Below are 14,808 nucleotides of genomic sequence, written 5' to 3' on the forward strand. Positions count from 1 at the left end.
GTGTATGCCAGAATTAATTTTGTTTTAGCATGCATTAACCGAACGACAAAAACAGCCTGTAAAGAGAGACACCAATGGTGATCTTTGGGACAAAATGATTTTCCTAACTGAAAAGGAATCGCTGCAAATTTCCTTGAACTAGCCAGCTCCCTGTACAATTAAAATGATTCAGAATGTTTCTAGAACACACTGCACTGAGATACACCTGTACTCATACCTTGTCCGTCAAAACAATCTTTGTTTTCTCTCAAGCTAGGACTTGCATTAGACACGCCTCGTGCAATGGTGGCAATGGGGCGTGGGGTGAGGGGGGTGAAGGTGACGGAGTGGCAGCCTGGAGGGCACTTTCCCTTTCTCTGTCTCCCCAACCAGAATTCTGCAGCTTCCCGCTCAGACTCACCTTCCCGCTTCTTATTTTTCCCGCCCCGACTCTCACTGCACCCCCCTCCCAGCCCCCACGACGCGTTCACTTTCTTATCCGTCGGTCTTTTAGCTCTCACCCACCTCCCTCCCCGCCCTCCGCCTCGCCTCGCCCGGCGCGGTGCGCCCACCTGGGGAACTCAAGGCTGCACCAACAGCCCGCGCGCCCCTTCGCAGCCCGGAGCTGCGGGGCATGCGCTCTGCGGCGGCACCGCCCTCCCCCACCCTTGCCGCGGCAGAGTTATGCCAAGTATGTGAGGAGCCCGAGAGGGCCAGCGTCGGTCATGGGGAGCCGCCGCCGCCGCCGCCGCCGCCGCCTCCGCGAGCGCAGCTTTCTAGCGAGCGGGGTTCCGAGTTCTCCCCGCACCGGGGGCGAGCCTGGCTGCTGAGGCAGAGAGGGATGACGGACCCTCTGAGGAAAACGCTGTCCAGGCTCCGGGGGAGACGGGGTCCCCACGCCACCGGAGGGCTCGGACTCCGGGCGGCCGCAGCAGCCACCGTGGCGGCCTCTTCGGCTGCCGAGGGAGACGCGGGTGGTTCCCGGGACGCCCCCTCAGGCGAGCGCGCCAGTGGAGCTCGGCCGAACCTGGAGCGGCCCCAGCCGTCGCCTCAGGCGTGGGGTCCTAAGGCGGGGGTCCCGGGAGGGCGGCCGGAGAGGTCGGGGGCGCTTGGGCCTCCGCCGCGCGGCTGGAAGGAGGCCACCCCCCCGGGCGGCGGGCTCACTCGTGCCTCTCTGTACGCCCCGCCGGGCTCCGAGGGCAGCGGAGAGGACGAGGAGGAAGACGCCGACTACTACGAGAACCTGCCGGGAGACTTCCAGCCTGCGTCCCAGCCTGAGGGGGCGGAGGCGGAGCTGTGGCCCCCGCCTCCCCTGGCCGTGGGCTCCTCCCCGGGGGCGGAGGGCGGCCGCCTGGAGACAGGCAGGCTGCAGACCCAGTTGCGAGAGGCCTATTATTTGCTGATCCAGGCCATGCACGACCTGCCCCCTGACTCCGGCGCGCGGCGGGGCGACCGGGGCTGGGCAGATCGCGGTTGCCCTGCGGGAGCCCGGGCTCCGGGCCAGCCGCCTTCCCCCTGCGGCGCGGCGGACCGCCGAGCCTACCGCCGAGCCTGCCCCCGAGTCTGGGAGCGCGGAGGCGGCGGCCGCCCTTGGCAGCAGGTGTCCCCGCCCCGGTCGCCTCCTGGGGAGTCGGGGGGAGGCCGCCCACGGACTCCTCGGATGCGGCTGTCCTGCAGCAGAAGTCTCGACAGCCTCCAGGTGGGTGCCAAAACGCCTCCCTTCCAGCGGTGGCCGAGCGACAGCTGGATCTGGTGCGGTACGCGCAGGGAGCCCGACGAGCCGCCGCCACGTGGAGGCGGGATGCACGGCTGGAGCGGAGGCAGCGCCCGGGCCGCGGCGCCCTCGGGCCCCCGGCTTCCCAGATCCGAGGACCCTGGCCGCTCCACGGGAAGCCGCGGCAAAGGGGACGGCCAGGAGGGGCTCCCCTTCCTCAGGCCGCCCGCGGTGACAGTCAAGAAGCTGCAGAAGTGGATGTACAAAGGACGTCTGCTGTCCTTGGGAATGAAGGGTCGGGCCCGTAGGACACCCCCCGATGGCACGGGTGCTCAGGCAACCGCTTCAAATCTGGGCTCTTTGAAAATGCGGGAAAGCCAGATCCTGTCGGTGCCTCCAGACCAAAGAATTACGCTGACAGGTAGGATGCCTTGCAATCAACATGCTAACTCTTTGAGCCTTAAAGTTTACCGAGCAGGCTTCGGTTTTAGAGCGAAGGTTATGGTTTTGCAGACAGGTACGTGCCCGTGCCAAAGTGAGTGTCATGTCAATGGCAGCCTGATACGATTTCCCGGTTACCTAGGATCATACGTTCTCTCGTTTTTTGCCTTTTTTTTTTGACAGTGGCATGAGGAACTTGGGGGTTTTGTCTTTTCTTCTCTAAGAACCAGTGTACCTACTCCTAAGCGCAACAGTGAGTAAAGGTTAAGTTCACCACACACCTTTTAGTGGATTTAAGGGTTGGGCGGTGCTGCCTTGATTTTTATTCTTTGTAGCTCTAGGCAAACTGTAGACTTTTGTGGAGTTTGTGAATTTGAATTTGATCCAAGTTAGACTTTATGGGCTTTTTAAACTGTCATTTTAGTCATTACACCTCCTCACTCTCCCCCACCCTAGGAGCGTTCGTGCACACAGACATATACACAACCAAAACCCAAAGCCAAAGTAAACCGAAAAAACTATCATAGTAAAAAAATTTTTTAGTCGGGTAGGATTTCACTTGTTTCTTCTCTTCACCTTTCCCTCCCCTCCCTAACCCCCAAACCTAGCTCTAGATAATCTTCTTATTGTGGAAAATGAAGGGCACTTGGATTTTAATCAAAAGAAAAGTATGTGTTATGTACTTTTAAAGAAAGTGTGGACATTTAAAGTCATTTGTAAAAAGTATATTTGTCCTAATAATAGGATTTTGCTCCCTGTTTCGTATGTGTGATTTTTAGTTTTCACTGAAAGTTTACATTATCAATTCTAAAAATCTCTGAAGTTGTAAATAACAAAAAATTCTCTTGTGAAAGAAGTACCTTCAAACTGAGCCAAAAACATGATCTTTTGGATTACACTCTTAAAGACTTATAGTGAACATAATGACTTACATATTAGTAATAATTTTAAAAATATTAAATGCTGAAATATAAAAGTATTCACAGTACTTGGCTGTTTCCCTGTTAAGAATTACAAATCCTACAGGGCTAGGTTTGTACACGTTAACTTTTTTAACCAATAAACACAAAACTGGGGAGAAACAAAGTTCACAAAACTTTTTATTACACAATGAAGACAAGTCAAATGATTCACTTCAAGTGTATGCAAAACTAGAACAGTTTTTTTGAATCTATGAAGTTCTAACCCACACCTGTCAAAATTTTCCCTCAAACTTTTTCCATTCCACCTAAATAAAAAGATAGTAGAATGCAGATTTTTGTGAAAAAAGATGTACTTTATGCTAAGTTCACATTAAAATATGCATTTCCAGTAGTAAAGTATTTGTAATCATTTATTATATTTTATTGCTAATATACCTTTACCTCCACTGATTTTGGTACAGTTAACTCTTTGTAAGACAGTTAACTTTTAGCTATAACAAAAATCTGTATAAAACTTCAGTAAAATATGTATTACCCTTTTGTTGCAAAGGTTAAAAATTACTATCTGATGGCTTTTAATATTCTCAGCTGTTGTGGAAAAATTCAAGTTTTTTTAAAAGTAATAATAAATGCAGTAACTTTTAAGAATGAATTCATTGATTTTTTTTCATTGAGAAACTAAGTAAATGAAATTAATTTTAAAATAAATGACATTAGAATTACTATGTGATTCTATGTATAAATTAGATATTTACTGTGTATAAATTAGATATTTCACAAGAAATCTAAACAAAAGTTTAGGTAACCTCTGGTTTAAAAAACTTACTTAGATATTGTTTCCTTTCAAATCGTTAGTTTATCTTTTAGGAAAGATAAAAATACTTTATGCAATGATTATATATCTAGTATAGATTTGAAGAGTTTAGTCTTTTTTTAAAAATTGCTTTTTATGATGGTTAGTTGAATTTACTAAAAACATTCTGGATACTTTAAAGGGTCTGCATATAATCTTTATTACACCACCATCCTCTCACCACCACCACCCCCACGTGAAGGTATGACAGCTATTATTGAACAGCAACAGCAAATAAGAGGTTAAGTACTTTGCCCAAGGTCACTTAAATTAGTATATGGTTTATGTATACTAGTATATAGGTCCAAACTATTATGTGGATTCAAACTCAAGTCTTTATAACTCCAAAATCCCTATTTACATAAGGTCAAAGGGACTTGATGGGCTTCCCCGCTGTCTCAGTGGTAAGAAATCTGCCTGCAGTTCAAGAAACCTGGATTATATCCCTGGGTCGGGAGGATCCCCTGGTGGAGGAATTGACACCCACTCCTGTATTCTTGCCTGGAGAATTCCATGGGATCTCAAAGAGTCGGATGACTGAGTAACTGAGCACATGCGCAAGCAAAGGGACTCTAAATTTCCTTAGAGGTTTGATCTAATTAATTCTCTTACATTGCTTGGATTGAGGAGATGGAAAATAAGTAACTTCCTCAAAGTTGCAAAAAAGTTGAGGTACTCCTAGAATAGAATCAATTGCTATATCCACTTAACACTTTTACCTTTAATTAGTTCAAATTGGTTACTTGGATTCTGTTTCTAATCATGTTTTCTAAAAAATTAACCAGGCAGTCCTGATGAAGCAGTACATTCTTGATTGTATAAAGATGTTAAACAGCCTAAAGGTTTCTATCACGTTTTGCTATACAATATGATTTGTGAGGATATTTTCTTTCAAAATACAGTCATAGTTAGAATTTATAACACAGAACAACTATATAGGGGGATAGAGATACCTAGTCTACATAGGTGTTTTGGAAATTTTTGAGACCATATGACAAATGGAAGCCAAAGTGGTTTTCTGTTTTGATTTCTGGCTCCTATTAAGAATCATTAAAATTTTTGATATTATAATGCTGCCAGTAATCTGATGCAGAATGTAGTGTTTATAGATTGGCCAGTTTGTTACTAGTTGAGATGATTATTTAAGAAATCTAAAGTCATTCCCTAGTAAATACTGTTAAGTTTCCACAAGCCATAAAAGGGAATTTTAATTTATTTACTATACTTCATTATAAGTCTTTATAAATTTAATTAGCAGATAGTACTCAAAAATAAATGGAAAAGTTTATTTTCAAGTTGAGCACCAAGTTGAGCTAGCTTGGCCTTTTACCGCTTTAAAAAACAATTAGCCTACTTTGACTGTACTCTTCTTGTTCCATGATCTGTGAAAGAAGAAAAATTAGGGCAGGTAACAAGTAGTATTAAATAGCTGGTATGATCTTTGCATTATATCTTAAATTGAAGTTGACGCTTAATGCAGATTCCTACCAATTCTGTTTTCTGAAATATATGTGGCTCCATTTTTGTAACTTTATGAGCTATATTTTCTTTATGGGTTTTTCCAATAAATTCTTTCATGCATTAGCCCTTTCAAGACTAGTAAAACTATGTAGGCAAGTAATTTTTGTCTGTCTTCTACATCTAAATCCTTCTGTTAGAAATTCTGCCATCGTGGCCCCAGAAGCAAGCAGGTCCATTTTTTAGTTTCTGTTTTTTTGTTTTGGGAAGAGTGCCATAAAACATCAGAGTTGCTGGTGGCAGGAAAACACTGAGAATTACAAATTCAGCAGAAAGCAGTGTTGTGTTGATTTTTGAAAGTCCTACATTTCTAAATGGTGCTTAATGTTTTGGGAATCTCTAAGACTATTGGTTGTTAAAATGAAGGTTTAATATATGTGAGGGTGGGACCTTGAGGTTCTACATTTTAACAAACTACCAGTATAGATGTTATTTGGTATACACTTTTAGAATAGTAAGGCTCTGTAATTCTGGGTACCTCCAATCACCTATCTTGATATTTTGTTAAATGTTTTGAAAAAGCATTCTACTTTATTCTGGTACTTGGTACTTATGCTAACCCCTTTATTAGAGCAAAGTGCTTGAGCTCTTTCTGCTTCCGTTTTTTTTTTTTTTTTTTTTAATTTTTATTTATTTATTTTTGGTTGTGCTGGGTCTTTGCTGTTGTACTTGTGGTGAGCAGCCTTTTCACTGTGGTGGCTTCTCTTGTGGAGCATAGGCTCTGGGCTCACAAGCTTCAGGAGTTGCAGCATGTGGGCTCAGTAGTTATGGCCCATGGTTTTAGTTGCTCTTCGGCATGTGGGATCTTCCCAGACCAGGGATCGAACCTGTGTCCCCTGCATTGTCAGGTGGATTCTTAACCACTAGACCACCAGGGAAATCCCTCTGCTTCAGTTTTGTTAAGCATGAACTTATACTTACTACTTATCTATGACAAGTATAAGCAGTTCTCTCTGTGTTGGTCTTGCCTTGCACCAATAAAGGTAAACGATTTTAGAATCAGCAAGAGAGGAGGCCATATAATGTAATGGCTAGTAGAATAGAGGTTTTGGGTTTCTGGTCAAATCGACCACTTACCAGGCTTAAGACTTTGGACAAGTTACTCAACCCTGCATAGCCCCAATCTTCAGGTTGCTGTGAAGATGAAAAAAGATAATCCATTTGGTACCATGCCTGGCACTTAGCTGTTATCAAGAGAAAGGCAAGCACGCTTTGTGAAAATATTGCCTTGTCCCAGGTCATTAAGATTCTGTTTGGATAGTGATCTGAAGTTGAAAAAGACAGCCTTAAGGAACACTGGGAATTGAACTAGAGGACACCACTTTAGAAGCAGTAAAAACTCTTAAGAAAAATGCTGTGTGCTAGCTTTGGGGATAGAAAAGTAGAGAAGGGAATTTTGAGACTGTTTTTAGTTCTCTGACAGTAAGGAGGAGGCATAAGAGAGGAAAAGATGAAAAAGGCACAGAGGAAAAGATGAGTAGAATAAAGAAGTGCTCCTAAAGTGGTGCCCTCTAGTTCACTTCCCAGTGTTCCTTAGGACTATCTTTCTCAACTTCAGATCATTGCAGATCACTCTCCAGCCAGAATTGCAAACTCCTAATTTATCCCACCTCTCCTTCCCCTTTGGTAATCATAAGTTTGTGTCTGTGAGTCTGTTTCTGTTTTAGAACTAAAAGTTCATTTGTATCATTTAAAAATTGTTTTTAATTAAAAAAACAATTATTTTTGGCTGTGCTGGGTCTTCGCTGCTGCATGTGGGCTTTCTTGGGTTGCAGTGAGTGTGGGCTTCTCTTCATAAGCCTACATATGGACTTAGTTGCTCCAGGACATGTGGGGTCTTCCTGGACCAGGGATTGAAACCATGTCCCCTGCATTGGCAGGCAGATTCTTAACCACTCGACCACCAGGGAAGTCCCTGTATCATTTTTTTAGATTCCACATATAAGTGGTAGCATATTATATTTGTTAGACTTATTTCACTTAGTATGATAATCTAAAGGTCCATCCATGTTGCCACAAGTGGCATTATTTCACTCTTTTTATGGCTAAGTAATATTCTATTGCATATGTATGTATCACATCTTCCCTATCCATTCATCTGTCAATGGACACTTAGATTGCTTCCATATCTTGGCTATTGTAAATAATGCTGCTATGAAAATGAAGCTACATGTTTCTTTTTGAATTAGAGTTTTCGTCTTTTCTGGATACAGGTCCAGGACTGTTGTTAATTTTAAGTGTAAAGGAGATGGAACCAAGCTCTTGAATCTTCAGGTTTCATTGATTAAATTAAATCAATTCAAGATATTTATTGAATATCTATTAAATGTTTGCATGTTAGATTCTGGGAGAGTGGAGGTGGGTATCCTTTAGTAGTAGTCCAGGTGTACTCCTGTAGACTTTGTAATCGGTTTGAGTGCTGCCTCTTCCATTTACCAGTAGGTGATCTCAGGCAAGTTACTTGACTTTTCTGAGTAGTACTGTATAGTTTCAAAGTATTTCAAACATTACCTTACTTAATCCTAGGAGCCACCCTATAAGGTTAATTGGGTTGATACTATCATCATGTTCAGAGAGGGTCACCTACTTCGGTACTTGTAGTAGCTGGCATGCTGTGGGGGAGACAGGTGAGAGCATGGTTTGTTGGCAAAGTAATATCTCTGCTTTTCAATATGCTATCTAGGTTGGTCAAAACTTTCCTTCCAAGGAGTAAGCGTCTTTTAATTTCATGGCTGCAGTCACCATCTGCAGTGATTTTGGAGCCCAGAAAAATAAAGTCTGACACTGTTTCCACTGTTTCCCCATCTATTTGCTGTGAAGTGATGGGACCAGATGCCATGATCTTAGTTTTCTGAATGTTGAGCTTTAAGCCAACTTTTTCACTCTCCTCTTTCACCTTCATCAAGAGGCTTTTTAGTTCCTCTCCACTTTCTGCCATTAGGGTGGTGTCATCTGCATATCTGAGGTTATTGATATTTCTACCGGCAGTCTTGATTCCAGCTTGTGCTTCTTCCAGCCCAGCGTTTCTCATGATGTACTCTGCATATAAGTTAAAGACAGACTTAAATTTGAATCCTAGGGCTAACACCTTGACCATATTCCTCATATGTTTGAAGCTTATGGAACTAATTCAACCTGTCTCAGGATTATTGTGGTGGGTTAAAGGAGGTTAAGGGCTTTCTTACTGCTTTATCTCATGTTCCTGCCACATAATAGGCACTCAGTAAATATTTCTTGAGTAAATAAATATCTGACATAGTAGGCATTCATGGGAGATTTCTTCCCTTCTAAGTCTGTTCCTCTATTCTTGCCTCTGGAACTAATTGAACTTGAAGCCCAGTTTGTGTTTAAGGCTTTGTTTTGTTTTTAAATTAATCTGCTTGATTAGGTAACATTTAGGGTTATAAAGAGGGCAAATTTACATTTTCAAATAATTTTTTTCAGTAGAAGGGAGGTTACTGAAAACCTTGATTATACATGAACTTAATTTTTTGGTGTTGCTAAGTTCCTCAAAGTTTAATGTGTTTTTATCACTCTCTGTTACTAGACTACTATATTTTACTTGCTGTAATACTAAAATGAATCAACTGTATACACACTCAAAGTAGCACAGATCATAGTTTACAAACCTGGCATGATCTTAAAATTAAAAATATGGTTTTGTTTTAATTATTTATGCATAGTAAATTAGCATTACAATATATATTTAGTTTATTGACACTCACTGAAGCCGGCTTTATGTGACTTTTTGAAGTGTAAAAATTTTCCCCTTTATATGGAATTAATATTATATATACATTTTTAGAGTCTTATCCATTATATTAATACATGCACATATCTAAGTATTTGATGTTCCACATTGGGCTATGAATTCCTTAAGGGCAGGGATCATTTTGTTCATTCTTGTATTCTTGCTACTTAAGCTTATGCCTATCAGTAATACAGCTGTATTGTGTTTATTGTGACACAGGATACTTAGTCCTAATCAAGGGTCTTCTTAGGGATTTTTAATTTTTATTTTTGCCCTAGATATTTAGAACTTAAACTCTGTATGAGTTGCTACTACATTATGTGGTTAGAAAACAAAAGTTATTTTGAAATTTCAATATTCAGTAAGATACTTAGTAATAAATGAGGAATGTTTATTTTGAAAGATTTATTCAATCTTTAGATTTATTTTTAAAAGATTTTATTTTTGAAAGATTTATTAATCTTTCTGTGAAAAGGTAATAATATTTGTAGTTTCTAAAGTTCTTGTAGTAGTGAGTTGAAAGTTACTCATATTAATTAAAGGCATGCTGTGTACCAAGCATTCTATACAAGCTTTTTATAAAACATGTTTTGCCTAGGATAAAGCTATTTTAGCCCTATGATATTAATAAAGGTGGTTTCAGAGTTTGTTTATCGTTTTTCTTAAGAATTCTTATGGTACCTGATAACTAAATAATAGAAATCAAGTTTAGGTGGAAAATCCAAAGTTTTTCTTATTTAAGTTTAGTCTCTGAATGTGATTAATATTTTTTTTCTTTTTATCTTTTTAAAAACAGTATTTTAATAACTGGTCTTAAGTGACATGTCTTTCTTGGTATGTGAGGTATTATATTCTACCTTCTTTTTTTCTTTGAAACAGATTTATTTGAAAATGTCTGTGAGTCTTCAATGAAGAGAAATGAACTTAAGGATCTGAAGGATAATATTGGCTTCAGGGGTCATAAGCCACTTAACAGCATCACTGTGTCAAAGAAACGCAATTGGCTATATCAAAGTACTCTGAGGTCTTTTAATTTGGAAGAAGAAAATAAGAAATGCCAAGATATAAGTCATTTATCTGTTTCACCCATTTCTCTACCTAAACAGCAGCTGTCACAACCTTTTCTCAAATCATCTGAAGAATATTGTACATATATGGTGTGTAATGCTACAAATTCTTCATTATCAAGAAACTGTTCATTAGACTTTAATGAGGAAAATGATGCAGATGATGAAGGAGAAATATGGTACAACCCCATTCCTGAGGATGATGACTTCGGTATTTCAAATGCCTTGAGTTTTGGTGAGACAGACTCTGCGGTTCTGAAGTTTCCTGATGTCAGTTTGAGAGTATTATCTGGCAGTAACCTAATGAAAGCAGAGCAGTACACTGAAGACTCATTTTGCTCTTCGGAACACACAGGCGATGTTCAGACCACACAGTCACACGAGATAAATCCTGTAGATTCCATCTGTCCCACAGAGTTTGTGCAGCGGTACAAGCAAAGTCATAGACACAAGATGCAAGAACGTATAATTATAGAGGACAGTCCCATGTTGAAATCTCCTTTTTCAGGTAAAGATGACCATGTATCTGCCGTTTCTTCTTTCATTTTTAATTCTTTGGTGGTATCTAAAACTAAGTATAGATGTTTATTGTAGCCTTGTACCTCAATGTGAGTGTATTTTCATGAAAATAAAACTCAAAAAGATTTGTAAACACTTTTATGTACATGCTGGTTTAATTATTCCTATCACAGACTTGGTTTTGTAAGGGGTGAAGGAGCTGGACTCCTACACCAACTTTTAGTGTGTATGGTGTGGTTTAATATGTCTGTCCATCGAGGCAGTAATTACTTTTCTCTTGGTCGAAAGAATGGAGTCATGGGGACTGGACAAGACGTATTCTTTATGTATGTCTTGTTTTGCTTTATTCATGTATTCATTCATTCACACCTAGCCTGGCCACAGATGAAAAATTCTATGTTCAGTATACTAGTAGTCATTAGTTTTCACTTTTGTGCCTACATTTCCTCAGAAACAGAGGAAAAGAAGAAGAAAAAGAGACCAGAGGTGAAAGTAAATATTTTGCAAATAGGTGCTACAATAGATACGGAACCCAGAAAGGAAGTAATTGAATATATATTAGGTTATCGTTCAACCTAATGGTTTTATTCTTCTTTGATTTCTGATGTGCTTCTTTTTAAATTTAGTCCTCGATGTAGTACATCCCAGTGTTGGGATTAAAATTTTGTGTGTGTGTGCATATCTAACTGTAAACTGATTTTCCACAGTGACTGTGTGTTTCTTTTGTAATGTGGATGGGAAGAGTAATAAATGGTATATAAACTAATACTTTGAAACACAGGTTGAGATCCAGGTGGAGTGATGAGGAAAGCTTGCAGGAGAAGGGCAGACAGATCGTGATGGGTGTGGAATGGTGCAGAAAAGGCAAGAGGGCATTAAGTATAAGAGCATTGTTAGAAAGTCAGTGTATGTCAAGTGAGATACACTTTAAGTTACTGTCTTTAAATTTTATTATTTTATGTTTGTTGCAAATTGTGAATCTGTTAAGAGGACAGATATTACCGAAAAAACAAAAACAACCACCCAAATTTGAAAGTACAGAAGGATGTCAATTATGTCTCCTTTTTTACTGTTATTCTTCTCTTAAGCTAACTGTTAAAACAAGTACATTCCTGTGTTGACCAGAGGAGATATTTAGACAATTTATTTATATAATCTTTTTTTTGTTTTAATATGATCAGAAAGGTTATTTACCTAAAGTGATAATGTTTTCTTTAGCAACACTGGCAAAAATCTGTTGAGAAATAGGCAAAGAGAATGGTTAAATTTCAAAATAATGTTTTGATTAAGAAATAGGAAAGCTCAAGTATTTTTAATATGAATGACAGTTTTATGATCATCCTGACACAATTATGACTGTTTTTTGCCTATTAACTTCTGGATATATATGTACCTTTTATCTAGTTGCTGTCATAGTGGACTATTTTTGGGTTTTGCTGATTTCACTTATTATTTATACTTTGTATTCTTACATGTGGTGGTGGTTTAGTCGCTAAGTCGTGTCCGACTCTTGCGACCCCATGGACTGTGGCCTGCCAGGCTCCTCTGTCCGTGGGATTCTCCAGGCAAGAATAGTGGAGTGGGTTGCCATTTCCTTTTCCACGGGATCTTCCTGACCCAGGAATCGAACCTGGCTGTCCTGCATTGCAGGCAGATTCTTTACCGACTGAACTACGAGGGAAGCCCCATTCTTACATATTGATTAATGTTAGTGTTCCCCAATTTTTATAGTATTTAATTGGGTTCATGTGCCCTATTTGACTGGTTCCTTATTGCTAGGTATTAATAGAATGTTTCCACTACTACTGTGGTGATCTTTATCATGATCTGTTTTGCTTCATTAAGATTGATTACTGTTAATAGTATCTTTACTTGGTCTTTACAGCTGGTAACTATTATGCTGCTGCTGCTAAGTCACTTCAGTCATGTCCGACTCTGTGTGATCCCATAGACGGCAGCCCACCAGGCTCCGCTGTCCCTGGGATTCTCCAGGCAAGAACACTGGAGTGGGTTGCCATTTCCTTCTCCAATGCATGAAAGTGAAAAGTGAAAGTGAAGTCACTCAGTCGTGTCCGACTCTTAGCGACCTCATGGACTGCAGCCTACCAGGCTCCTCCATCCATGGGATTTTCCAGGCAATAGTACTGGAGTGGGGTGCCATTGCCTTCTCTTCTCTTCTACCTATAGAAATTATAGGTAATTTCTATATTGTTATTTCCTAAAAAGTTTATAGTTTACAAGCACCTAACAACGCCTGGAGAATCCCAGGGACAGGGGAGCCTGGTGTGCTGCCATCTGTGGGGTCGCACAGAGTCAGACACAACTGAAGCAACTTAGCAGCAGCAGCAGCAGCAGCATGTGCCATTTACTGTTCTAGGAGCTGAAGGGAATGTGCCAGTTTCAGTTGATTCTAGTCTGGTTCATAAATTTATATTGAAAGATTTTTCCTTTTTTGCTTTCCCTAGAAAGTCCCATGAACGGAGGAGCCTGGTGCAGGCTACTGTCCATGGGGTCGCAAAGAGTTGGACATAACTGAGCGACTTCACTTTTCTTTTCTTTCTTTTTTTAAATTAATTAATTATTATTTTTTTTACTTTACAATATTGTATTGGTTTTGCCATACATCAACATGATTTGATTAGTATAATTGTGGTTTAATTTTAAGTGAATGTTGAACTTGGTCATATTTCAGCTCTTGGATTTTATAAAAACAAAGCTTTTTTGTTTCAAAAAATTCAGTCTTGCCTGCAGTAGAAATATGTTTTTTAAAAAGTCATTACATTAGATTGACTCTTTATTTAATAAAACCTAGAACAATTTTGTATACTGGGTAGCTTCTTTAGGCCATGACAAAATAGATAGATTGTATGCTACAGCAATACTCTGATTACTGTAGAATATTTTAGACCAGTAAACCAGTAGAATTGTACTACAGTTTACAGTATAAGGGAATGCTTTGTCTAGTTTATTAAACACTCCATTTCTTATTAGTTATGTACCAGAAAAGCCCAACAGGCATACTTAAAATAGTCCTTTCTCTATAAAGAAACTATTTTGTCAATAGGACACATAAAGAAGGATGGAGAGAGGACTATTTAGACTATTTTAATACTTTGAAGAAAGGTCATTTGATCTATTGATTTTTTGAAATGAATAAACACTTTTCTCATTTGAATTGTCAAATGTACTACATAGAGTAGTCTTTGGTACTAGGGTCATTAAGGATCTTTATAGGGAATAATTAGATAAAGTATGAAAAATTAAATTTTAAATAATTGGGATAATACTATGTTTTTCTTTAAAAGCACAGTTTAAATTTATATAATATTACATTTTTAGAAGCTACTTTCAATTTGCTCTATTAATTTGAAAACTTACTAGGAAATATTCATATTTTTAAATGAAATTGATTAGCCTTTACATCCTTTTTTTTTTTAAACTGGGAATTAAAAGTTTAAGGTTAAGTGAAATGCTTTAACCTCTTAATAATAGTTGAAAAAAGGTCTTTGAAAGTCAATTTGATGTATATGTATGGACAGAAAAATGTTTAAAAAATGGAGAGACTGCAAATATAGTATTTTAGAGAACAGATTCTGAAAGCCTGTTTTCAGATATGAGTCCTTATTCTTCCACTTACCAGATTTGTGATTTTAGACAAATGAGACAGCTCATGCATCAATTTCCTCATCTGGAGAATGGTATCTTAACTCGTAAGGTTATTATGAGAGTTAAATGAGGGTCCGTGCATACTAATTATTAAATTAAGTTTTCATACTTTGTCTAGCTCAGTAAAAGTTGACTGGTATTATTTTTAATAATAAATATTATAATTTAATAATAATAATAATAATATATGACCATGATTAATCTCCTGGTAGTGCAGTTTTACAATGATTAATCTTCTGGTGATATGGACTGTTATTTATTTGTGCTTCTTAAATTTTTAGAAAAACTTTTTATTGTAAGCCTGAGTAACTTTGACATTCAGAAAAAAAGTAATTTTTGTGGAGAAAAAATTGAAAGCGTCTTAACACTTTATTCTT

The 14,808-nt window shown here is 39.4% G+C and overlaps 1 protein-coding gene across 5 annotated transcripts in view; it reads left to right on the top strand.

Moving 5' to 3' along the window:
• Positions 1–666: 666 nt before the first annotated feature.
• Positions 667–14,808, top strand: part of SYDE2 (synapse defective Rho GTPase homolog 2) — a 40,333-nt gene continuing 26,191 nt past the window's right edge. For 4 of the 5 annotated variants that reach the window (XR_011565825.1, XM_019957174.2, XM_019957173.2 and 1 more), the window contains exons 1-2: positions 667–2,114; positions 10,059–10,754. Coding sequence is in view for 4 of the 5 variants with exons in the window: in XM_019957174.2 (XP_019812733.2) it covers positions 821–2,114; positions 10,059–10,754 (1,990 nt within the window). In the remaining variant the exon portion in view is untranslated. The remainder of the gene's footprint in view (positions 2,115–10,058; positions 10,755–14,808) is intronic. The other variant, XM_019957172.2, reaches the window with a different exon arrangement.

The sequence above is a fragment of the Bos indicus genome, chromosome 3, assembly GCF_029378745.1.
Source record: "Bos indicus isolate NIAB-ARS_2022 breed Sahiwal x Tharparkar chromosome 3, NIAB-ARS_B.indTharparkar_mat_pri_1.0, whole genome shotgun sequence".
In the NCBI taxonomy this organism is placed as follows: Eukaryota; Metazoa; Chordata; class Mammalia; order Artiodactyla; family Bovidae; genus Bos; species Bos indicus.